This window comes from Aphelocoma coerulescens, chromosome 19 (assembly GCF_041296385.1).
Source record: "Aphelocoma coerulescens isolate FSJ_1873_10779 chromosome 19, UR_Acoe_1.0, whole genome shotgun sequence".
NCBI classification, from domain to species: domain Eukaryota; kingdom Metazoa; phylum Chordata; class Aves; order Passeriformes; family Corvidae; genus Aphelocoma; species Aphelocoma coerulescens.
In genome coordinates, this window is record NC_091032.1 from 8,812,724 (window position 1) to 8,837,556 (window position 24,833).

Below are 24,833 nucleotides of genomic sequence, written 5' to 3' on the forward strand. Positions count from 1 at the left end.
TGCTTCCAAGGCAGCACATAAACCTCCCACCAGCACCCGAGAGGAAACTGCTTGGCCACAAGTCATAAAGCAAACAAATAAAAAAATTATGAATCAAAATTAGGGTTTTGCAAGATTAGCAGGACGTGAAGCTAATTAAAAGCGCCTGAGTGCGTCTGACGGGCACAGGCAGAAAAAGGCTGAGATTTAATTAATAGAAAAATGAAAAGGAAACCCCAAGACTAGGGGAAAAATTAAGGCTTTCAGTGATAATCACATAAAACCAAGTGTGCAAATATTAAATCTGAAGAGAAATAACAAACTCATCAGCTTTAAAGAGTAAAGCCAGTAAACAGCGATTTGGGTCAAGAAAAACAGGAATATCACTTAAAACGCTGTCCTGAGTGACAGGCCATCTATAATATCCTGTAGCTTTAAACCTCACTTGGTTACATCTCAGAAACTACAATGAAAGCTTTATTTTAAAAGTAGATACAGTAATTAAGGCAATTAAAAGGCACAGCAGCCCAGGAGCAAGGTAGGTACAAGGCTTGTAACAAAACCAAGCTCTGCAATGCTGTGTTGGGGAGGTACATTAAATATTTACTTTTATTTGTCACAACCTCCACTTCTAATCTCCATTTATTACTTATCTCCTTCATTTGTTTGCTTGTTTCCCTGCAGGAATACCTTTATGCATTCCAGAATCTATTCTTCGTATTTTTTTCAAGAAAATAATTTCCAGTTGATCTGGTCCCAGTCAGAACCTCTCAGGAACACTGATGTGATGCTCCTGCCCTTTCCAAGCTGGCCTGGCTGCAGGAGCTGAGTCCTCTGGCAGAGAGGTTTCATTTCAGTGGAGTCACTGACAACAACAGCACAACAACAGCACAAACCCCTCCTGGGATGCTCTTGCTCCTCTCCCATTTTCCAGCCAGTGAGCGCTGCCCTTACGTGACTCTGAGCGCTCACAGCCTGCCTAAAACCAGGCAAGAGAGGCCTGGGAGTAAGGCTGGAATGTTCTCTCCCAGCTGCCATCCAGCTCATCATTAACTCCTCTGGGTACTAAAAACCCCATTCCTCAGATCCTCAGGAGAAGGACCCCGGGCTCCTGAGCTGCCAGCACATGTCTGGAGCCACCAGTTGTGGTCAGTCCTCCAGCCAATGCCCAAAAGGCCTCCCCATGTCCTCCCTACAACCTCACTGCAGCCCTGAGCTGCAGCCCCTCAGCCACCCCCCCATGGCCCTTCACACCCCCCTGTGCATCCGTCACCCGCCGGGGCTGGGAGCTGCCCCACAGCTCCATAAGGATGATCTCACGGGCACCTTCCACCCTCTGTTTATGTACTTTAAACCTCTGAATAAAGTGGAATTCCATTCCTGAGGATTTATCACTGTGGAGAGACACACTTGCTATTTTCCCATATTGCCCTGAATCGACTTTCTAAAGAAGTACAGGTGTTATGTTCCCCTTTCCAGCAGAGATGGGATTTTTGTGCATCCTCTACAGCTGAGATTAGCACAAAAAAACCTGGAGTGATGGAGAAATTCCTGTTTTTCACCTGCTAGGCATTTCCCAGGCAGCATCCACTGGGAATGGGTAAGGGATGTGCCACCCTTGCTGGCACTTACAAGATAATTTTCACCTCTGCAAATGCCCTGTTACTCCTGTGGCATCAGAGAGCAAAGCACCAGCCCTGCCAGCATCCCTCATGCTCATAATCACTCACCAGCCCCACATAAATCAGAAGCTCTATCAGGCTGATTATCTCTGCATGTAATGCTTTGAAAATACATAAATTCAGATTTCACTCTAAGCATAGGTGGCTTACAGTGCTTTCTTTGGGATCAGATAGACCTCACTGTAGCTAAACATTACAGTGGCTGCTGATTTCTTAATCCATTCTCAACATGAACGTTCCTCAGTTGTTAAGCCTGCTGTGAAAGAAGCCTTTCATGGATGAAAAATCCCCCCGGAGCAAAATATACAGCCCACGTTTTCAGGCTGCGGTGTGTGAGCTGGGCACAGGCTTACCTGCCACAAAACCTGCTCAGCCACAGGGGTTTGAGGCAGATTACAGAGCTCTGAATTTGTTCTGATATAAAACCTGCTCAGTTTTACCTGCCTGCATTGACAAATGCCTCCCATGCCTCTGACTGTAACTAATAATTTACCACAACAGGTAACAGGCCAGGGGAAGCAGCAGGAGTGAGGTTTGTGAGGCTGGAGAGGAAGGGCTGGGTGTCAGAGAGTGAGGCTTTCCCACATCCCCAGCACGGTAAATAATCTCCAGTCTAATTCCATGGATTGCAGCAAAGGCTTCAACTCCACAGTTTATTAGTTAAGATGTTTATCTTACTTATTTTAAGCCTCAAATGTGCCTCCACTTCTTATAAACTCCATGGGGCTGCTTGTCCTTGGTACTAAGCAGCTATTGCAGTGCACAGAGTCAGGGCATGGATTCATTTATCAATGGAATAATGTGAAATTTCTGCTGCCTGTCTTTCAGGTGAGATCCTGGGAGCTGGCTCAGAGGAGCTGCACCCCATACAGGGATGGGGACACTGCAGTGGCCAAGTGGCTGGGCAGCCGCCCACACACCCAAAACTGCCCCAGCCACGGCTGCAGAAATCCTCACTCCACGTGGTTTTGAGGTTTGGAGGAAATCAAAGACAAAAGGAAAGGCAGGCAGGCTCCGCTGGCCCACGGGAAGGCAAACAAACCCTGTGGCTTTTCTGACTTGTTTTTCTTAGGGAGCTTTAAGAAAGTGTTTGCAGTTGCTGGGAACAAATTCCTAGAAATGAGAAGCTGTTATTATTCCTAACGTAATGCCTTCGTGGGACAGGCCCTGCCCGGCCCCGGGACATCGGCCACCCCTGCAACAGCACAACAGCTCTCAGTGTGAGCTGATGGGAGCATTCCCCCTCTCCTGGTGCAGAGTCCAGCTCTCCCCCACATGCACCACAAAAAGTGCAGCACCATGTCTCTAAAGCAGATTATTAATTTAGAAGCCTAATGAGGAGCTCTCTGAGAATAGGTTCAATCCCACTTAGCCAGGCAGGTTGTCAGTTCCTGAACTGAGCAGCAAACCAGGCACTTAAAATAGATTATTTCAGGCATTTTCCCATTAATGTGAGAGGAAAGGTGCTGGGCAGTGGTACAAGGCTGGCATGGCTCAAGGGCACTGAGCAGGACTCATCCGGAGCCATGGCATGGTGGATATCACCCCAAAACTTCAACTAGAGTCCCTACTGTCTCACTAGGGAAATCTTGTGGGAAGACAAGCAGGCTGTTCATTGGGAAGGGGGGGGTGTTTAAAATCTCCCCTGTTAAAATGCAGCATTAAAATCTCAGTTAAAAAATGACAAAGTCAGGAAAAGCAAACGTTTAAAGTTGCAAAACCAACACGGCACATCCTGTTTGTTTTACAGCCACATCGCACATCCTGTATGTTTTATGGTTTACATTTTACAGCATAAACAGTCGTATATTAAGCTGCAGAGTTAACCAAGAGAAAAACAGAGAGCAAAAAGTGCCACGTGCAAAGCCAGGGGGTCGGGATGGCTGTGGCACCGAAACGGTGGCAGGAGTGGCTCTGTGACACTTTTACTGTGCAAGCCCTGATGCAGTTGTTTCATTTCATTTCCGTGGTGCTTCCCCCCTTCAGGGGGAGCAGAGATGGGCTGTGATTAATAACAGCAGCATTAAACGGTGCCGGGGAGCCTTTGAAGTTCACACATGTTTCAGTGGGGTCAGTAGGTTGGGGAGGGGGTCAGGGCCCAGCGCGGGGCTGGGTTATCACCGGGTCCCTGCCAGAGCCCGGCTCGGCCGCGGCACCGGCGACGCGCGGCACCAACGCACGGCTTTTGGAAGCTCAAAATCCACAAAAAATTACAAACACTGGCAAAAATTCTGGATTTTTAGCCGTGTTTTAAGCTGGTGGGGTCATCCTGCCTCTGGAGTCAACCCTCTAAAGTTCCAGCTGATTTAGCTGTGTCAGAATTGCACTTTCTGGACAGCTTTGGGAGGCATCAGGATGTGGACTCCAAGTGAAAAGCTGCTCTTTAGAGGCTCAATGCACAGTCACTTTAAGCAAGACAGATACACCCCTTCCCACTCTGCACCCTTCTCACAGCCTCCCTTGCCTCCCAAACTGCTGCTGCTTAAAACACCATCAGGTTAAAAAATCACATTTTGATGATATAAATTAGATTCTCTTACCTGTGGTACAAAGAGGAGCTGATGGCTCTAAACCTAGAAGAATTTTAAACTCTCTCTTCCCTTCCTCTCACCAAGGACGGTTTATTTTTATGTGACTTTCAGCTCAAATTGTGCAAACCAGACAGGTCTGTGTTTTTATATGCAGTATCTGAGCACTCACTCTCCTGGCAGGCTGGAAGGGTCCTTGGTCTGAGTTATTAAATGCACTGGGGAAGATAACTGTGTGCTCCCCACCTCTGCATTCCCAATACACATGAATCAAGATTTTCCAAATAAAATACTTCATCTTTTATAGGGCTGCCAAAGCCAGCTTGGAAAATCAGGAGTTTATGCAACCTGTTTCTGTGAGCTGCATGTACCACGTGCCGGGCTCAAAATCCCACAGCACTGCCTGGAAAGTTCCTGGGCACAAAAGAAAATGTCGGTAGCATCCAGCAGGACACAACTGAGCCAGTCCTGGCTGTGTTTCCAAGAGCAGGGGAAGCACATGGACCCTTCCCTTTGCATTAAACACCTCCCACAGCACAAAACGCTGTTGTTCCTTATGATTAAATGAACTGTGACATCCCGCCCCGCGGCCCAGACACAAACTTGGCATTGCGGGCCCAAACCCCTTGCAGAGTGTCTCTCTTACGTGTCCAAAGGGATCCAGGTGGTTGTTGGTGAGTTTTAGCTTCTGGAAGGACACCAGCTGCCGCATCCAGTGGGCTCCCGTGGCCGGGGAGTCGGGGTGCACGTACAGCCGGCCCGGCATGGCCGGCTCGGCCTTCCCGGCCACCATCCTGCAAACACAGAGGGACAGATGGCATCACCTCGGCACAGCCCGGGCACAGGAGAGCTTTTTGTCCTTGGATGCATCCCAGTGACCCTCCCGCCAGCCCTAGGGGGATGCACTGGGACACAGGGACTGGGGGAGGCTCCTGCTGCCCATGGGGTTTTTGGGATCCTTGTTTCAGCATCACAGGCTGGCAGAGTAACTCCATCCCTGCTCCCACATGGAATTTCTTTGGAAAAGTGTCTCCACATTGGCACTGGTCAAGGAGGAGATCTTGTCTGGGTTTTTGGAAGCCTTCAAAGAACTTTCTGCAAAGGGAGATGGCCCTGAACAGCTCCCCAGGAGAAAGTACCTGTGGGCAAGAGGGGAACTGGTGTGGCTGCACCCTTCACAGCCTTTCCCAGTGGGAAGGGGCTGCTTCCCACGCTGGGGCTGCCCCCAGTACCCTTTTGCAGTTCCTCTTGCCCCACACCACCACCAGCTCTCATGGACACAAGGCCCAGCCATGAGACATCATTTAATGGCAACGCCCTCATTACTCCACATTGTTCTCCTCTTATAAAACCCCAATAAAAGTAATATTACCAAAAACAACAGAAACTTTCCACAGCAATAAAAGGAAACGGAGAAACAGCTCTAGGGCTGGCAAAAACTAAATTAAACAGAGTTAACAACTATCCATCATCTCGGGTTCAATGTCTGAAACACATGAAGTGGTCACTGTGGCACAGAGACCCTCAGTCCACTCCTCTTCCCCAGTGGCATTCCAGGACAAAAGCACATGGAAAAGGGATTTTTTTTTTAAACTGGAGCAGCCCTAATGTGCAAGTAAATTATTACTGCTTTCTGGGATGTCACCGGGCTCGTTCCCTGTGAAATTTTCCATTGCTTTTCACCAGGCAGCAGCTGGTGGAAGGGTTTGGGGAAACCACAGCAAATAGTGGCAGTGAGGGAGGCTGCCGGGCATTTGTGGGGGGGGAGGGAATCAAAAGAGAAAACAACACGTTTCCTTTGTCAGAAAGCAAAAATCCCAGCTGCCTCTCGGGTAAGTAACTTCACTGGGAAAGGAAGGGAAAGGGTTAGGGTTAGAAGACAATCAGGGCTCTGACTAAACCACCCCACATTTCGCTTTATAGCTGCTCTCCTAAAAGCAAAATATTACTATAGAAGAAAGGAATTTAAAACTTTTCTTGAGTCACATAGAGACCTAATTTTGAGGGCCAAAATGATCATCCTGTCCAGCCTCTGGTACAAGGCAGGCTGTGGTTTTACCCTCCTACACTGCACGTGTAGGATAACCTGTGCTTGTCCTAAAGCATCTCCTCCAAGGAAACTCCCCAGCCTAGAGCACTTTGGGGATGGACAACTCACCACCCCCAGCAGCACTTTTTTCCAGCAGTTAATCACCCAGCCTGTTAATAATATTTCATTTTCTATTTGTCTGCTTTAAACTTCCAGCCCTGGCTCTTGTGTCCATCATTGCTCCACCAAAAAGAGCTCCGGGATGTTGGCGTCCCTCCCGTGGGAAGGTGTTTATGCTGGTTTCTGAGTTTGCATGACAGATGGTTGATCCAATTGCAATTTTCCTATGGAAAAGAAGGCAAAAAGAAGTGTTCTCTTACCATTTATTGTCACAGAATTTGTACCGGTGGTCGTCGGCCGGGACGATGTCGATCAACAAAATGTACTTGGTCTTGGGGTTCATTCCAGTCACTTTGACCTTGTAACTGGGAAACATCCTCCTTAGGAAAAGCAGAGGGGTACCACGTTAGTGAGTGACGGAAGCACTGGAACTGATGGAAACGTGGAGCAGCAGCCCAGAAAACAGATCCACCATCAGGTGAATTCACATGAGGACAAATGAGCTACAAAATATTGCTGCTTTTATGTCCCCTGAATTAAACTCTCTCTTTCGAGAGTGCAAAAGAGGGCACAAATTTTGACGAGGGTATAGTGAAGGGGGGCTATGGGGCAGTGCCAGGAAAAGGAGGGTGCAGAGAGAGATATGTGGGTATCAACACACCCCTGTTTGTGGAAGGCTTGGACAAGGAGCCCTCACTTCTACAGGAAGCTCTACCTGGCTTATGGCAGCATATAAAAAATTGCAGATTTCTTGCTGCTGTGGAAGTGTTTGGAAAGTCTGACTACAATTCAGAGGAAAATGAGCACATGCTTTGTCATTCACACGATCCCAATATCAACCAGGTCCCCCACTACTCCTGTGTTCCCTCCAACAAACTGAGAACTGAGGATCAACGAAGCCTGCGGGAGACAAAGGGTTAAACCCTGTGGTGGTGCAGACAGGCTCCTCTGGCCCTCCTGGATTTCCCAAATGCACAGCACACCCATTAAAGCTTGCTGGAGTCACGAGCATGGCAGAACTTCCCACCAAATGTGCCCATCCCACTGGCTTCAGCAACCAACACCAAACCAGAGAGCCACATAAACCAGGGCATCACTACAGAACATTTACATGTGTTACAGACCTAAAGGGTCTTTGTGATATTAAATAATATCTTTTTATGAAGCTGTGGCTGAGAAAACAGCGGATTCCATCACAGTCCGGTCTTGCAATCCAAAGGAGATGGCCCAAAGGGATACTGACACTGCCATGGGCTTCCCAATCCCTTGAGACTGTGTCAGCAGCCAGGATTTGCAGGATTAGGCACTTCACATCCTCAGAGTAACTGTTTTCTTGGCTCCATCTTCCCCACCTCCTCCTCATCCAGTAAAAACACCCAAGTCAATAGAGCAAACTGGCTCACCACAGCTTTGCAGCCACCGGCCAGGACACAAAGTCCTCGTTCCCGTCGGCACAAGGGGATGGAGGATGAGAACTGCCTCATCCTGGGCTCGTTCTAATTACGTGAATTAAGATGGGCCCAAATCCTGATGCCATTTCTCCATCAGACATCGAGGCCACTTTGTCCCCCACTTTATCCCTCTTTTCCTGAGCTGGTCCAGGTCTGCAGCAGCATTTTGTCGCTGCAACAAAATGGGCCCTGTTCAAAATCGTTTCAATTGACTCTTTTAACCGCCCTGCATAAATTCCAGATGTTTACCATGTAATTAGCCTGGACTAAAAAGGGGTGGTTTACCAATGTCCCTCTTTGATTTTCATTCATAAACTCTGCACTCCTCTTAACCTTGTCCTCCTACAGGTAAGCACCTGGGTAAATACAGTAGGACATTTCAATTTGTGAATACACAGCCCAATTCACACATTGAAAAAAATTGTATAAGGAATCCAATCTGAATGCCAAGATTTTTTTTTTTAAATTAGGTCTTAAAATGGCATTTAAAAATGAAACAAAAAAAGAAAAAAAAAAGAGGAGAAAATTATTAAAAACCAGAAATGAGATAGACACAATTTGACAGTTTGTCATACCTGCACTGGGGATTTTTATAACATTGAGCTTCTGAATTTCTTTTTTCCTCAATCATTTCATTTACTGTAGAACATCCAAGCTGCTAAAGTAGCTGAACTGATATATTGTAAATGTTAAGTGCTTTTTTAATGGCATTTAAAATTAAGCTTCAGCATATGGAGTTCATATAGCATGGACATGCCTGAGTTTATAATGTTCTTTAGTATAGCCCTCTAAAATAAATACAAAGAGCCGAAGTACTACTATAATATATACAGCTGAAATTCTTTAAGGATAACAAATGGGGACTCACATCTGATTGAAGGTGTTGCTTAACTTGCAAACCACTCACTATCTCGCAGTGGTAGCATTGTACTCAGCAGTCCACAGACCCAGCTACAACCAAGTTTGCCAACTCTCCACATTCTTTTCCAGGAAAACACAGGGTAGATTTTAGTAATTTGGCTGTGCATGGACATTTCATCATTATTATTAGCTGCTGCATTTTGGCCTTAAATAAAAAATATGCGACTAATGTGCTGTCCAGGGACTTGTCAGTTTAATTTTCTTAATGAAAACATATTTCTCAACCCCTTGGCAGAGACTCGTTTAGTAAATATCTCTTTGCAATATGATACAAACATGGGTTGTGCATTTCTGGTGGGAAGGCATGACAAACCCGAGAGCTGGGGCCAAGGAAATGCAGTCATAGAGACTGAATTAAAAAGAAAAAAAAAAGCAAGAGACAGCACCTAATATCATGTCCTGGCCCCTATTAAATGTCCCATTTGAAAGAAGGGAGCAGAAAACCACAGTGGAGGCACTGGGCTGCACCAGCCCTGCCCGGGAGCGAGGCCGTGCCTACAGTGGCTCTATAGAGCTCCCTGTCAGCCCTGGGAAGGGGCCAAAAACCTGCCTGCTTCCCCAAATTTACTACAGGTCAATGGAGCTACTCACAGCCACGAGAAGCTGCAGCTCAGCAGTAGCTTTGCATGAGCAGCCCCTCTGGCAGCTCTGTGCCGGCAGGAGCTCCAGGGCGGATGGGCGGCTCCGCGGAGGATGCTCCGCTCCGGCCAGCTCCTGGACAATAGGTTGCTTCATCATCCATTGCTCAGGGACCAGCAGAAGCACAAGAATCACCCAGTGCTGCAATAAAACTTGCCAACGTCTTGCCAAGCTCTGGGAAAGCTCAGCCTGGCTTTGGTGGGAGGTCTGAAGCAAGACCCAGGCAGATCCCTGTTTTATCCAGCCTCCTTCCTGCATGACTCCAAACTGGGGGAGAGCTTTGCTGCACAGAAACTGGGGACAAAAAAATGGGAATTTGGGGCTTCCTGAGGAGCATCTGCAAGCAGGTGGCATCTGCTCCTCAGAGCACCTCCTGTGCCAAGGGGAGCTGCAGCCCTGCCTGGGCAAATGGGGCAGCTCAGTGAGGTTCAGTGTTGAGCACAAGTGCAGCACAGCAAAACCCAACTCTCCGGTGAAGTCTGAGCCACTCAGGATATTAACTGCAGCAATTCCTGGCTTCATCATCTTTTGTTCAGACCCAAAACCTGTTTGGACACAGGGTCCATAGGCTGGAGCAAATGCCCTGAATGTGCCAATGACAACACCATCCCCGGGGTGGGGACATCCAGCACTGGACCAATTTCCTTCCAATTTATACTGCTTTTTTTGAAAAAACACAAAAAAACACACACCAGGTGTGTGTCCAACCCAGCAGCACACCTTAGGCCGAGGCAGCAGGGCCACTCAGGGAGCAGGGCCCAGCAGCCACCACCAGCCCCACAGCTCCCCTGCCCACCCAGGGACCAGCCACGAGCCCTCGGAACACCCGTGTGACACACAAGGGATGCAGCACCAGCAGCCAAGCACCAGACCCAGCAGCCTCTTCTGTGAAACACCAAATTGGTAGGACCCCAATTATAGGCACATTCAAACCCATTTCTCCCTCCCTCCAGCTCCAGCCAGAGCAGAAGGGACCATCCAGACCCCGACCTGAGGGCCTTGTGTGCCCCTCAAAGCTCTCTGCTGGGTTCAGTGGCTCGGACAGGCATGTTCCTGTCCTACTCCCTGCACTGCAGCTCTCTGCCCTTCACAGGTCAAACCTTACATCAGTTTTTATGCTCACAAGAGAAAGACACCCTCAAAGAAAGAGATCATGGGGAAAGGCTACGGTGCCTCCTGTGTGAGCAGAACACCCCACATGGCATTAAAATCTCACAGTCTGGCACCCAGTCATGCCCTGGGGAGGGCAGAGGGGCTGAGCCTGGCTCTGGGGACTGTGGGCAGTGAGAGCAGGGTTGGCATCACCAGAGCTTGGCACCACACTGCCACAGCCCCAGCTAAACCCTTCCCTGCAGATGAAACGTAGCAAAAACAGTAAAAGCCAGGAAAATAAACAAGCAGCACAATTCCACAGGCCTCCCAAGCTTCAAAGATGATGTGCTAGTGAATTATTTGTTCTGATAATGAAGCAGTCACTGCTTAGCTAAGTTTATGCTAGGCACATTTTATCTCTACATGATATTCACAAATTGTTTTAAAATGAACTGTTAGAATAAGCATCTCTTGTTTATTTATTTATACTATTACTATCCAATCCCCTTAACCATGGAGCAGTTGCTGACATGGAGCCAAAGCTTCTATTACGTTCAAACAAAGTTTAATTGATGTGTAATTGGCTGGTTGGATTTGGAAGTGAGCGATAAGAGGAAAGCTGCTGCCTCCTTTGGGGCAGCAGTTCCCAGCCTTTCAGGCTTGGCCTCTTTGTGGGCATCTCACATGTATTTTAATCCCCATATGAGCAGGTCTGGTTGATCCTGGAGAGATGGGTGGCTGCAAAGCTCCCATGTGCAATAAAATCTTATTTTTTGGGCAGTGGATAGCAAATCAGAAAAGTGGAGAGGATCAGAGCTGACTGAGGAGCTCAAATACTCATCTGAGCCATGGCTGTGCTGTGCCACACTGCACATCAGTGACAAACCCTCACTGGCCTCCTGCTCACCAGGATTTGATCTGGCCTTCATTAGATGCCAACACCATTCCTGATGTCCCTATGGATGCATTAGTTGGGAAGGGATGTCTCTGACCCGCACAGGGTAAGTAGGGAATTCAAACAGTATTTCCATAGAGGAAACTGCATGGAAACAAAACACCTGAGCAACTCAAGCCATGTCCTCACCATGGACAAGGCTGTCAGTGCTCTCTGAGGCCCATGGATTTATGGGGACTGGTGCTCATTGCACATCCCTGAATGTGGATGGTCCTTCAGATACTACAGCGTGCTTCTTTCTGTCCTTTCAAGGGGGTAAAAACATCCCCAAGCACTTACTAGCTGAAGTTCTATTTTTTAAGACAATAAGACAAAGATTTCCAAAGACAGACAGAGATTTTACAGTCCTTGCTTTTGGGGTGGTCAAGTAAAGCAGTGACTGACTTTTGGAAGCTCCTGTGTGGTGCTGCCTGGGAAGGTGCTGCCTGTGGCAGACCAGGTTGCAGAAGGATCAGAAAAGTACTGCTCACTCAGCATCTTGGCTAACAAGCCATGTCATGGCTGAGCAACCACCTCCTCAGAACCTGCCGGGCATGCTGAGATGCCACCAGAGATGATTTCAGAACACCAAGGCAGATGACACACCTGCATCCCTGAAAATGACTAATGTGGCCCCAAATTCTTCTTGAGAATTGGCCATGGCTGCTTGAGGATGCTTCTCCTTGTCTTCATTGTTAGAAGGGAAAAGAATGGTGTCTGGAGGCTTCAAGAACTATGTCTCCATTCTGATAACCTTTCTTCATTTTTTTCTAATTGCCCTTCTTTTGACAAGTATTTCTTCCACTGACTTAACGCATCTTTAAAAATAATATTCTCCAGGGCAGATTGAAACAAATTTGGGGATGTCAGCTGTTTCTTTTAGCCTTTTAAATGGCATTTCCTTTTTGATAGATTCTTGCTTTCAGAAAATACTTTAGAGAGATCAAAGAGTTTTTCAACAGGGTCCCATTTTCCCAGTGTATCCTAACCCTCAGTCCCTTATTTCTCTTATCACCCACGCCACTCCGTTATGACGCTCTGTATACAAAGTAAGAGCAGTTAACTTTGAAGTGCTGGATTAGCCCATGCCAGATCCTTGCCTCAGAATAACAAACAATACAGGTTCAACAGGAGTTCTCATCAGTAGTTCATTTTTCAGCCCCAAATTCACTGTCACTAACACAAGCAACATTGAACTCTCAGTCTATGGGCAGATAGGAGAGATTTATCTGGTGGCAGGACCATGACCTAGTGATGAGAAGGTCAGACAGTTAAGGGATTTTTATATTTTGGAATGGCGAGGTTGTATTTTTTCCTTCTGGCTAGCACATCTAATTTTTAAATAAAACATTGTTTCTCACATACTTGAGAACTTGGTTAGCTGGATGGCTGCTTTCATGGTCTAGAAACATTTCCTCTCTTTGCCCCATGGTGACTTGAGGCACAGGCAGGCTCCTGGCCACGGGCTGCTTCTCTGGGCTTTCATTTTGCTGCAGCTGAAGTTGAGCAGAGAAGGTCCCAACGTGCTGGAGGATGGGAGAGGTGGTGCCAGCAGCACCAGCAGCACAGCACAAAGGTGCCTCAGAGAGAACCTGGGCAGGAGCATGGCCACCAACAGCACTTCAGGGCAGGTTTGCTCCCTCTCCAGCCCAGCTCCCTCGGCAGTGCAGCCCCTCCTGCTCCACGTGGGCTTCGGAGGAGCCGAGGCAGCCTCGGCACTGGTGGATCCACAGCCTCAGTGTCCAGGAGCCTTTGATGCAGCAGCAGAGCCCCAGCAATGGATGGGACCTTCCCCAGCTGGTCTGGGCTTGACCAAAGCCTCCCCTCACCCTGCCACAGCTCCAGTGTAAGGACAAGCAGGGAAAGCTTTGGGAACACCCTTAACCATGAACATCCCATGTCTTTAAAAAGCAGGGATTGCTCTGCTTGAAGAGAGAAGTGTATTAGGAACTAAATTCCCATCCCTGCCCTGCTCGGCGTGCACAAGCTCTGTCTCCCTTGCCAAAGCTGTCGACAACTTTAGCAGCACAGCCAAGAGCCATTGGAGTTTGCTCCTGCTTTTTGTTTAAAAGCAGGAGTTTGCCTGAACAGGATAATTCCAGGACCCCAAATTTAGGAGCAAGCAGATCAAACATTCCTCAAATATCTATTTTATTTCTATGTTTTAAATTGACGGCTCACATTCCTTCGTTGATCTTGGATATTAAGGTTTGCTTTTGGATCAAAAACCTTCAGCAGAAATTCTTGTAACTGCCTCAAAAGATTCTGGACAAATATTTCCCTTTAATTGTAATGAGAACTGGGCATCCATATGCCCCACAGAGCCATGGAAAATTTAACTTTTAAAGGATTATTCACACAGGAAAGCTGCACCAGCTTAGCCAAAGCATTTATATTTCTTCAGACCTTGATGTCCCAAAAACTAGTTTTATTTTGGTTTACTAAAGTTGATTAGGAACAGATTTTTTTTCAACTGAAATAAGCCACTTTTAAAATGAAACATGAACATCTAAAGAGGATTTGCATCTTTTCCACACATGCAAGCTGCTTTATTGATTCTATTTTTTTCCTCTGCAGCTTTTTCCTACATACACTTCTTAAAACCTTCTACCATAGAGACCAAAGCTGTCTTTGTACCTGTGCACATCCTGGACTCCAGCCAAAACTCAAATTCAGTATCTCAAGCCTCCTGTTACATCTCAGGGATGGTTCTGCTACCACAGAGAAATGGCATGTTATTTTCTCTTCAGGAACTGCTCACAAAAAAGTGACCAGGCATCCCGTGAACTGGCATTTTTTACTGCTTAGACAAAAACTTTATCAATTTGTTTGTCCTTGACAATACCTGGATAGAAATTGCAATGCTGCAAAGACTGGCACCATGGCAAAAAACCTAGGGAACAGCTAAATAAATAATCTAACAGAAAGAAGAAATCCTGAGCCAGGAACACTGTGGAAGGAAAGATTAACTTCCAGCAGAAATAAAGTCTGAAAGATGAGATTTCACAAAGATTGGTTTGCCATGAGCTACAAAAAAATTCACAATTGTTCAGTTAAATAATAGCACATAAAAGCAAGAGAATGAAATTGGAAAGCCAGATTTATAATGAAGTCCCTCATTTGCTTTCTGCTTTCCCCACCCCTTGTACAATTTCACAACTATGGAATTCCTAAAATCCCACAGGAAAGGTGTGCACCCTGCTAGGACAGAGCGATGCCCCCACAGCAGGGCGGCCAGAGGGGAGGAATCCAGATGTGCAGCTGCATCTGCATCCTCTAATACACCCTGTGCCCTTTATTAGCATCTAGATTGATTTGATTAATTTGATTTAACAGGACCTCGTCGACTGGAACTTTTCAGTGGTGGTGGTTTTTAGGGTATTTTTTGGTTAAATATTTTTTCGGCGGGGAGGGATTTTTTTGGTTGGTTTGGTTTTGGAGGGGTTTTTGTTTGTTTTAACACACACATATGTATACGTGCATATATATACACGGGAGGGTTTGTGAACAATTATTTCCAAAACCAGGCATGCACAGCTCGCTGTGGGTGCTGGACTCATTCCCCCATCCCTGGAAAGTGCCCCAGCTGGGTGAGAGCAGGGATGGGAACCGGGATGCTGGAGCGTGGACCAGGAGCAGCCGCCCCACCGGGGTTCCACGGAGAGGGGCTGCTCCCAGCCCCCCGAACAACGGGATTCCCTCTGCTTCCCGAAAAACCTGCCCTGCAAAACGGCCCTCGCCAGCGGGGCAGCGCCTGAAGGGATCACCCGTGGCTGCCGCTTTTCCTCCCGTTCCCCTCCGGTGCGGGCAGCCCGCGGGTACCCAGCGCTGCAGGCAGCGCCGGGGACGCGGCAATCTCTGCACCGCATCCATTCAGCCTTTTAAAACCATCACCAGATAATCCTCTGGAGGAGAAATCCGTAATTAGAGCAAACCTCAAAGAGGAGGAAGGAGAGGAAGGCTCTGAGGGATGGAGCCGGCGCCCATCCTGCGGGCGCTGCCACGGGTGCTCTGAGGGATCTGAGCGCTTTTCTCCAAAGTTCAGGAAACTTTGCTAACATAAACTTTTTATCTTTTGATGATCCTTTTAATATAAAATAATCTCTTTTTTTTCCCCCTCCCACAATGAAGCAGTTGGACATTAAAAAGATAGCGAGTGCATTTTAAAGATGTTTCCACTTTATAAATCAAACTTTCTTGGCAACAACATGATTTCTATTTCAATGCTGAGCTTGCTGTGTTCTCCTAGTATCTCCTACAGATCAGTCCTAAGAGGCAGTAATAATCCCCTAAAGTAATTCTCAGCCCTAAATTCTCGATAATTTATAGTTGGCTCGTTCTGTGGAGCTCTACAAAGAATGAAACAAATGACTCCCCCTTTCCCCCCAACTAAGTTATCAATATTTGCCTTGTTTATACAAAAAAGCTATTTTACACCATTGCCATGGAATTAACGCTTCCGCTGCGCTTTACATTTCCTCTCCATTGAGTGAACTTGTCATTAAAGTCACTCTTTTTTTGTTGTTGTTTGAAATTTAAAAATCAGGCTTCCATTTCTTTTCGTTTGTGCCCCTTGAGGTCAGACAGACCTACGTTTAAATGATTTCAACTAACGGCATTCAGGGGCATCTCTGTGCCTGCTGGGAGGGGGATTAGAGTCCTAATTAGTGCCTGCAATTAGCTGCTTTCCCTCTTTCCACACCCTCCCAATGCTAAATGCAAGCGCACACAAATCTCCATTAGCCACGGGTTTTTTTAATTGGGTCAAGAGGAGGTTTATTATTGCGACTCTCTGTTTAAATAGCTTGGGTAAAATAAAATCTGCATGAAGTAATAATTTTCATTTTGTCCTTTGCATGGGGATTACCAGCAGATTCCAGCTCGTGGGCTGCCCTGCCCTCAGCACGGCCACGCGCGGCATCGCTATGGACCGAGACTCGAGCCGCCACGGGATTTAAGCTGTTCGATGTTTCGGCCGTTCTCATGCTAATTATTTTGTGTATTTTTGCTGTCGATGGTGCCTCAGAGCCCAGCCCGAGCTGGGAGACCGAGCCGGGTCCTGGCACCGGCGGCGCGGGGGCTGCGGTCCCGCTGCGGAGGCTCCGGGGCTGTGCCTCGCTGCTAAAAACCTGCTAAAAACACCGATAAAAGAAAGCCCTCGCCCTGTATTTTGACACCATGTGCAGCCCAACCCAGTGAAAAAAAAAGGTCCTTTTGTTTCGTGTTATTCATCAGCATTTCAGCCATTTCTTTCTTTTTTTTTAAAATTCAAAACTGTTCATAAAAAGAAATTTAAAATTCTCTTAGCTCCATGGCGCTGCACTGATTTTCGCGATTGGAGAATTTGGCTCGGGTAACTTAAAAACCACGAAGTTTTGTACATCTTGTGGTCTACTCCCCATCCCATCCTCCTGAAAGGTGCCAGCTCCACCGGACAAGGAATGTGGGACTGAGCCCTATACATATGGAGTTGTTTAAACAACCCACGTTAAGACTTACAAAGAGATAACATGCACGTTTGGGATGCTTAAGGTCTAGAATTTGGTAAAGATATTACACGTTCCCCTCACAGACACACTCAGATACTATAAATTAAGGGTGAAATATCTGAGGTCTTGATCCCCTCATCTGAGCTGACTTATGGAGCAGACCTATCCAAATGAATCCGGCTCTTCCCATCAGCAGACGCTGCAGAACAAGCCCTGAGATTTTATACACCAAAATAGGGTGTGATAAGGACAGAGTTACCTGCACCATCACTTCATAAACAGCCACACAGCAAATAAATGGAAGATTCCCAGGACATACACACCCTCTCCAGGGGGACTAACGGGAATATCTTGCTTATTGGAGTACAACTTCCCTACACCGACCAGCTGCTGCATAGAGCAGCACTGCCGGGACAGAGGAAAGCAGAGGGAGAACGCTCATCAATCCCAAAAATCCAGTGCTGAGGGCTGGGTTCTGGGTCTCACAGTGTGAGTAACAAACAGGGGAGGAAAGTCACACACACACACTCCATGAGCACTCCTGGCTGCCCTGCACGAAGGACCAGAGACAACAGAGAAATAAAGAATGCATAGAAATTATTTGTGGGGTTTTTTTCTCTGTTTTCTCCCCACTGTTTGAGTCTGCCTGCACAGCTCGCTAGCACGGTGTGAAACAAGCAATCGCAGGGCATGGCAGAACTTCTCAGCTGTGCTGGAATTAAATTTTAACACCTCCGTTTTTCTTTCCCAGCAGCAGCGAGGCGAGCCCGCTGCCGCAGAAGCCAAGGACAGATACTTTGGTGCCCACGGTGACACCTGGCTAATTTTCTTGGGAATTATCTGATTCCCGAGCCAGTGATGGTCTGAGGTTTAATTCTGATGCTTAATTTTCTGACATTAATTCTGCTATCTCCCACCAGAGCAGCCCAGGCAGGAAAGGAGCCCTGAGCAGATGCAGGGCTGAGTCCTTTGGGGAACTGAAGCCTCTGTGAGACTCTGGTCTCCCTCCCTGGGTGTGCACACTGAAGGGGCTCTAATTCGGTAAAAATAATAGTTTGTTTCCAAGGAAAAAGATTTTTTTTTACCCCGAAGTGACACTCATTTCTCTTTCAGTTTTGAGATTAAAAGAACCTTCGTACTGCTAAAACTCTGGTGTAAAATATCCCAGCACAGGTCTTGATACACGACACAAAACAGGGAAAGGGGTTTGCTTTGTGGGGGAAAAAAATAAAGCCACAATTATGCTAATATCCTAATTAAAAAATCATTTAAAAAAAAATTACCGCAGAGAATCGGGACTAAATGTTCCAAACGACTCCACAACATTTTCTTGCATCTATAGTCCAATTGCCACACTCAAACACATGTACAGTTTACACTGAAAAAATGATCTTACCAAAATCTGCAATCACAATAACATTTTTTAAATGCCACTGACTGTGGCAGCTCTGCAAAACCCAGTCTTGGCAATTCAAAACCCAGTCAGGACATTTCATAGCGATCAGAAGCAATACATGTTTGCAGGGAATTTTTACTAACCTGCCTGCTTTGGTTATTATCATTTCTGTGCCAGCTTCATGAAATTTCTTCCATAGCTCCTTCTCATGGAGATAGACTTTGATATTTTCTATGGTCTGTAAAAAAATAAAGATAATGAGAACAGCAAGAAACGATGGAGAAAACCTGGGAGAAGGGCTGGGAAGGGCCGTGGAAGGGCTGAGGTTGGGGACACCCAGGGCCCACGCTGCAGCCGAGGCTCCAGGCAAAGCCACCAGCCTGTGCGGGAGGAGGATGGAGTCTCAAAAATTCCACTGCCCTTTGCCAAAAGTAAGAGAAACAAACGGAGGCCGGTTTTAATTGCAGACTTTCACAACCAGGCAGGACACTGCAGCTAAATGGAAATTTTTTTTTTTTTCTTTTTTTTTTCCTAGGGGAAAAAAAGTCTGTTGGGGTAGACTCGCCCTAAGACTCCCAAAAACCAGGGCCAAGAGCAGCCATGAGGACACCCACAGGGACAACGGCTCTGTGTCCAGGGCCGCACTTTGTGCGTTCCACGGGATGCTGGGAACATCGCAGAGGCATGGCCGTGCGCGGGGCGAAGTCACAGAAGTCGTGTTTCATTTAGAGATGGAAAAAACCCCAGTGAATCCCCCGCCGAGCCGCATCCCCGGGAGGAGCGGCGGCAGCTCCGCCACCCGTCGGACCCGGCTGCGGCTCTCGGTGCTCGCCCTTTACCGACCTGCACACCAACAGCAGGCACGGGGTGGCCTGCTGTGGACAGGGAAAATAAAACAAAATTATAACAACAAAATATCAAAGCAAAAAAAAAGTGAACAAAAATGCGCTTTCCTCGCAATCCCTCCCCGTGTCGTCGCCAGGGGAGATGCGTGGTTACAGGCCGGGCTGGTGGCGGGGGTGAGGGCGCAGCTGGCGGGCAGGGCAGGACGCGGGGCTGGGTGGTCCGTACCTGCTCAGGGTCGGGGAGCTGCGGGCTGCTGAGCGGCGTGGTGCTCCCCCCGGCTACGCCGAGGACGGGGGAGCCGGCGGAGGTGTCCGCATGGCCGGGCGCGGGGGCTGTTGGAAACCCTTCCTCGGTTTCAGACAGGCTTTTCTCCTGGAGCATTTCCTTGGGGGAGAGAAGTGCAACGTTAGCTCGCGGCACCAGGGGCCATGTCCAACCCCTGCCCCTCGCCCAGCACGGGACACAGCCACCTGCGAGGTCAGGCCCTCCCGACCCGGCCCGTGGTCTTTCCTCGGGTGGCGGCACTCGGCAACACCGGGGGAAGCCGCTTGCCCAGCAGAGCCAGGCCGGGCCCGCTGGCCCCTGCGGGGGAGCCGCCCACGCGTGGCTGCGCTCCCACTTGAGGCCAGGGCAGCTCATGTCTGATGTGGCTGCAGCCCCCCAGCCCCAACTCTTCTCTCCTCTGCCCTCCTCCTCTCCCCTCGGGTACCCGTTGGGGAGGGCAGCCTGGCCCGGTCGGTCTCTGTGCCCTGTCCCGTCGGGGCTGCGGGGGCTCCACGATGAAGCACTGCGGCGGAGACGGACGGTGTAAACAGGGGGAGTGCTGGGCTCCGAGATAAAAGGGCCCCTCTTAAACTTGGACGGAGACTGGGAAAAGCCAATAAAGATAAGGCCTGACAGCTCCGCCGGGGCTGCCGCGCATCAACGCCGACTTTTACAGCGCGGAGGGACGCGGCTGCCCGCCCCGCTTGACGGGTGGACGGACAGACAGACGGACAGGCAGCAGCAGCATGGAGGGGGAGCAGCTCCGAGGAGGCTGTGGCCGATCCCAGGGGCCAAAACCAGCGCTGGCCATGGACCTGCGGTGCCTGAGGGAGCGCTCCTGTCCCCGGCCCACAGCCCCAGTCCCAGCCCCGAGCCGCCAAGGCCGAGCCGCTGTTCAGGACAGTGGTGGTCCCGATGTTAAATGCAGGGGGAGAGCAGGGCTGGGACCCCGAACTCCAGCTCCAGCAGAGCTCCAGGGAGAGCGGGCTACGACCCCAATTTCCAGCTCCAGCACAGCTCCGGTGTGAGCAGGACTGAGACTCCCAGCTCCAGTCCCACCAGAATTCCAGTGAGAGCTCCCACCTAGGAGCCAGACAACCAGCCCGGCTGTGTGCGAGTGGACACACATACCCCAGTGACCAGCCGCAGTCCCCGGGGCCGGGAGCACTGAGCGGGGAGCACGGTACAGGGCCCGGTGCCCCGAGAGCTCCGCAGGTCCCTCTGCCCGGCTCGGGGTGTCGGGACTGGGTGGCCCCAGCCCGGCCGAAGCGCCGATGTTTCCCAGCGTCCAACCGCACCGCGGAGCTGGGTGACCGGGAGGGCACAGGTGGGAGGTATCCTCGGCGAAGCCCGAGGGCAAAGCTCCAGCCCCGGACTGGGACCCCGGTGCTCCCGGTACGGAGCAGGTTGGCTGGCGGGGAGCAGCGGAGCAGGCTGGCGGCAGTGTCCCGACACAGGCCGGGCTCGGCGGGCTGCAGGGAGCCCCGCACCCTTGGACCCCCGCTCCTTCCCGTCCTTCCCCCCGCACCCCGGGAACTCACACGGCCGGCCGAGGGGCAGGAGGCGCAGAGGGGGGCTCCGGGCTTGGCCTGGGGGCGGCTGCGGCATGAAGGGCATCCGCGGGGCGCTCAGGCCGGGAGCGGCTCCGCGGCCCCCGATGGCAGCGGCGTGCGGGGCATCCCCCGCTGCGCGGATTCACTTTCCCTTGATCTCGGCGGAAAATGTTCCATAAAGATCCAGTTTGGGGCCTTTCGACTCCCTCCCTCTTTGTCTCCCCCCCCTCCCTTTTCCCTTCCCCTTCTGTTGCTGACGTTGCCGCTGTCAATCACATCCCCTTACACCGACTCTGTCCCGCTCCGCCCGGCCCGGCCCGGCCCGGCCCCGCGCCCGCCCGACGGTCCGCACCGGGGGGCACCGGCGGGGGCAGCGGCCGCCCGGCCCCCGCGCACCGGAGCCGGCCGCGGCCTTCCCCGGCCTGCCTCAGCGCTGCGCCGGGCCTGGCGGCGAGCGGAGCCGCTCGCTGCTCCGGGGGGAGCCCGGGGAGAGGGGACATCCTCGGCACCACCGCCCCCACACAGCCCCGACGGTCCTGGCGCTCTCCACTGCCAGCCGGGGACTCGGGCCCGGCCGGGGCTGCAGCGGGGGGCATAGGCCGCGCTTGGAAGGGCACCTGGCTCGGCGGGACCCTGCGGCGGGAGCCGGGGTAGCCCGGGAGAGGTGATGAGAAACTGCCGGGATCAGGCCTGGGCAGGGGTCCCGCCTCAGGAGGGGCCTAAAACCCCTTCGGGTTCCCTGACCCTGCACTGCAGCCGAACCATCCGTGTCCGCCGGTCTACGGCCTGCCTTCGGTTGCGGGTCTCCCTGCGATCCCGGGGACGAGGACAGGACTCCCCCTCTTCCCCGTGTGGCGACAGACAGCCCCGAGGCTTGCGACAAGGCAGGCAGGAGCTGGGCGGCCACAACAGAGCGACGGCGAGGCCAGGCTGTCAGGGCCGCCCCGAAGTGAGGGCGGCAAGGGGAGAGGCGCGCGCGGCCCCTCACACCACCCAGCTGGAGCTCCCTCACCCTACGGCACGGGCACCGCCCGCTCGGAGCTCCCACCGCCACACTAAACCCCCAAATCAGGAGAAGAACCCACTCGGGAGAGTCCCCGCGTGCTGTCGCGACTGAAAGGGCCACTTCAGCTCGGCTGTCGCGATTACCAAGCCACACACACTCATACCCCCGCAGAGCTGTCCCCCCTGTACTAAGCTGACCCTCACATCCGAACCGCGCCCAGGCCCCGGCGCTACCCCCTGTACATACGCCTGTCGCGACAGCTCCACTGCTGTATCCCGCGACTATATCGCGACAGCAGCGCCAGGCTCTGCTCTGCACAGCGTCCTCCGAGCCCGTGCGCATCCCCTCCGCCCCTCTCCGCGCCCGCGGGCAGGAGCCCTTACCCGAGCCGGGGGTCCCGGGCGGGCGCCGAGGCGCCGCTCGCTCCCGCAGCGCCGGGCTCACAGGGACCCCGCCATGGGCCGGCGGGGCTGCGCGGGGCAGGGGTCTTATCGGGGTTTTCTTGAAAGTGAATTTAAACCCAAACTCACTCCCACCGTCACGTGGTGCCGAAATTGGGAACAGGAGCAGAATAAAAAGTAAAGTGGGGTCAACCTCGTAATGAACCTTTTCCCCACTCCTACCAAAAAAAAAAAAAAAAAAAAAAAGAGAGAGAGAGAGAGAAAAGAAAGAAGGAAAGGAAAAAAAAAAAAAAAAAAAAAGAGGAGCCGGGCGGGCCGGGGGATGCGAGCTTGGGAGCGGCGAGCGGTTTCCGCAGGAGCCAGCGGGACGGGGCAGGTGAGACCGGGCCGCGGCGGGCCCCGACGGGGCCGGGGCGAGACGGGACCCGCGAGCGTCCTGCCCCCGCACAGACCGAGCAGGGGCTGAGAAGGGCCTAAGGGTGAGGAGCCGTCCCGGCGAGAGGCGGCGAGAGGCCCGGCGCAGCCGGGAGCTCCCGGGAGCGCTGCTCCCGCCGCTGACCCGCCCCGCTCGGTTCCCCGCTGGTTCCCCGCTGGTTCCGCGCTCGCAGCTGCCTCTGAGCTACGGGCCCGAGCCCCGACCCCGCCGCCGCGGAGGGTGCGCGCAGCCGAGCACCGCGCCCGCCCCTCGCTTGGACCGCTCCGTCCCGCCGCCGGTTCCCACCTGTGGGCCGGGCTCTCCCCGCGGGCTGCGGGACCGGGGCGGCTGCCGAGGGCCGGGCTCCAGGGCAAGGTGAATTTTGGTGCGACTGTGACCCGGTACCGGGGGCTCGGCTTTGTCTGGGTGAGTCTCCCTTCAGCCCTTCCTCCCGCAACCGCGGCAAGGACAGGGGAAATACCGGCCGCTGCCTGATCTTCCCGACGTTAAATGCAGTCTTTTCCCCCTTGAACAAAAAAAAAAAAAAAAAAAAAAAAAAAGAAAGAAAAAAAAAAAAGAAAAAAAAAAAGGCGGAGGGGGCAATCCCAGGTGGGGAGGATTTAACTAAAGCAAATCCAAAAACTTTCAGGCCTCCTTCCAGTCTCAGACTTCCCCGTCGGTGCGTACGGGGATGCTGGAGCGGTGGGGTCGGGCCCATTCCCCGCCGTGCGGCCCCGGTTGAGTCCAGCCGCGCTCGGTTCACCGTGCCCTGAGCCCGGAGAGCACCTGCCCGTAGCGGGCTCCGGGGCCGGTTCCTCCGGGAGGGCACAGATTTCCTCATCCCCCGGCCAGGGGGACGGGGCCGACACCGAGGGGCGAAACGTCCTCGTCGGACGGAGTCCCCGGCTGCGGCAGCTCCGTGCGCTTCCCGAAGGCTCCGGCAATTGACGGCGAGGCGAAACCAGCCCGACTGTCATCACCCGGCAGATAAACGGCCGGATCCCCGACGGCAGGGTGGCTCCTATTCACGGCTCATCAACGCCGAGCCAAGGGAGCAGTGGGAGGATAAGCCCCGCTTTCAGGGACCACCGCTCCAAACCACTCATCACTGTCACCGAGCTCGCTCATGCCTTGGCCCTAAACACCGGCGATTAATAAAAGTTTACTGTCGTTTTTCTCCAAAGTTACACTTAGTCCGCGGGCCGGGGAAACCCGAGTGGGATCCGTTCCGCGGGATGCTCCAGCACTCTTCCAGCCGCCGCAACCTTTCAGCGGCTCCTCTTCCCCCAAAGAAAACCTGCTTCTCTTCCCACCAGGAAAAGCTGCCAACCACGACGGAGACGAGGGGAGAAGCGAGCCCCGAGCCCGCGCCCGACAGAACCGCGCAGCCGGGCAGCCCCGACGGCGGCGGCTCAGAGCCCCGTGCGAGGCGAAGGGCGGCAGGGGGAAAGTCAGGACCGAGCCTCGGCCGCATGGGTTGGCGTAGATTTACTGACTTGAGAGGAAACTCACCGGTTTACACTGCTGAGAAGGGTTTGAATGGATGAGTACTGAGAAAAAGTTGCCGAATTTGGCCAGTAAAAAGACTGGAAGAATGGAAGGCTAATACTGAGATATGCACGGACTCGGGAGGAATTACACAGCATCAGAGACTTGCTTCTAAACAGCGACAGTGCCAAATTTCTAATAACTGTGTAATATGCTTATTTATACCATACAAGGACTTACAAACCTCATTGTGCATAGCAGCTGGGTCATATTTCTTTACCCTTCCATTCCTCAGGCGCTTTTGCCAAGAGACTGGTACCAAACACTTCTAGGCTGAAAGGAAAACACAAAATTTAATCGCAAAGAAATGATGACAAGGAAGCGTGGGTAAGATACTGGCTGACGTGCAGCCCTTTAATCTTAAGCATCTGCCTAAAATAGATGCACTAAGGGGGTATTTGAAATATGCACGGTTTGAAATGCAAGTGATTCTCTGCTCCTAAATCGTTCAGCCCAATTATCCACATGTATTTCCCTGACCTGGGCACGTTTGTGGGCTCTAAGGCTTTGTTTTAAACTGTTAAGTAAATATTTTAACGA

The 24,833-nt window shown here is 51.3% G+C and overlaps 1 protein-coding gene across 1 annotated transcript in view; it reads right to left on the minus strand.

Moving 5' to 3' along the window:
- The window catches only part of TBX4 (T-box transcription factor 4), a 35,764-nt gene extending 11,275 nt beyond the window's left edge, over window positions 1–24,489 (minus strand). The window contains exons 1-5 of the mRNA XM_069033413.1: window positions 24,478–24,489; window positions 19,332–19,490; window positions 18,404–18,498; window positions 6,599–6,718; window positions 4,836–4,983 (exon numbers count right to left, since the gene is read on the minus strand). Of these exons, the coding sequence (XP_068889514.1) occupies window positions 4,836–4,983; window positions 6,599–6,718; window positions 18,404–18,498; window positions 19,332–19,490; window positions 24,478–24,489 (534 nt within the window). The remainder of the gene's footprint in view (window positions 1–4,835; window positions 4,984–6,598; window positions 6,719–18,403; window positions 18,499–19,331; window positions 19,491–24,477) is intronic.
- Window positions 24,490–24,833: the final 344 nt, after the last annotated feature.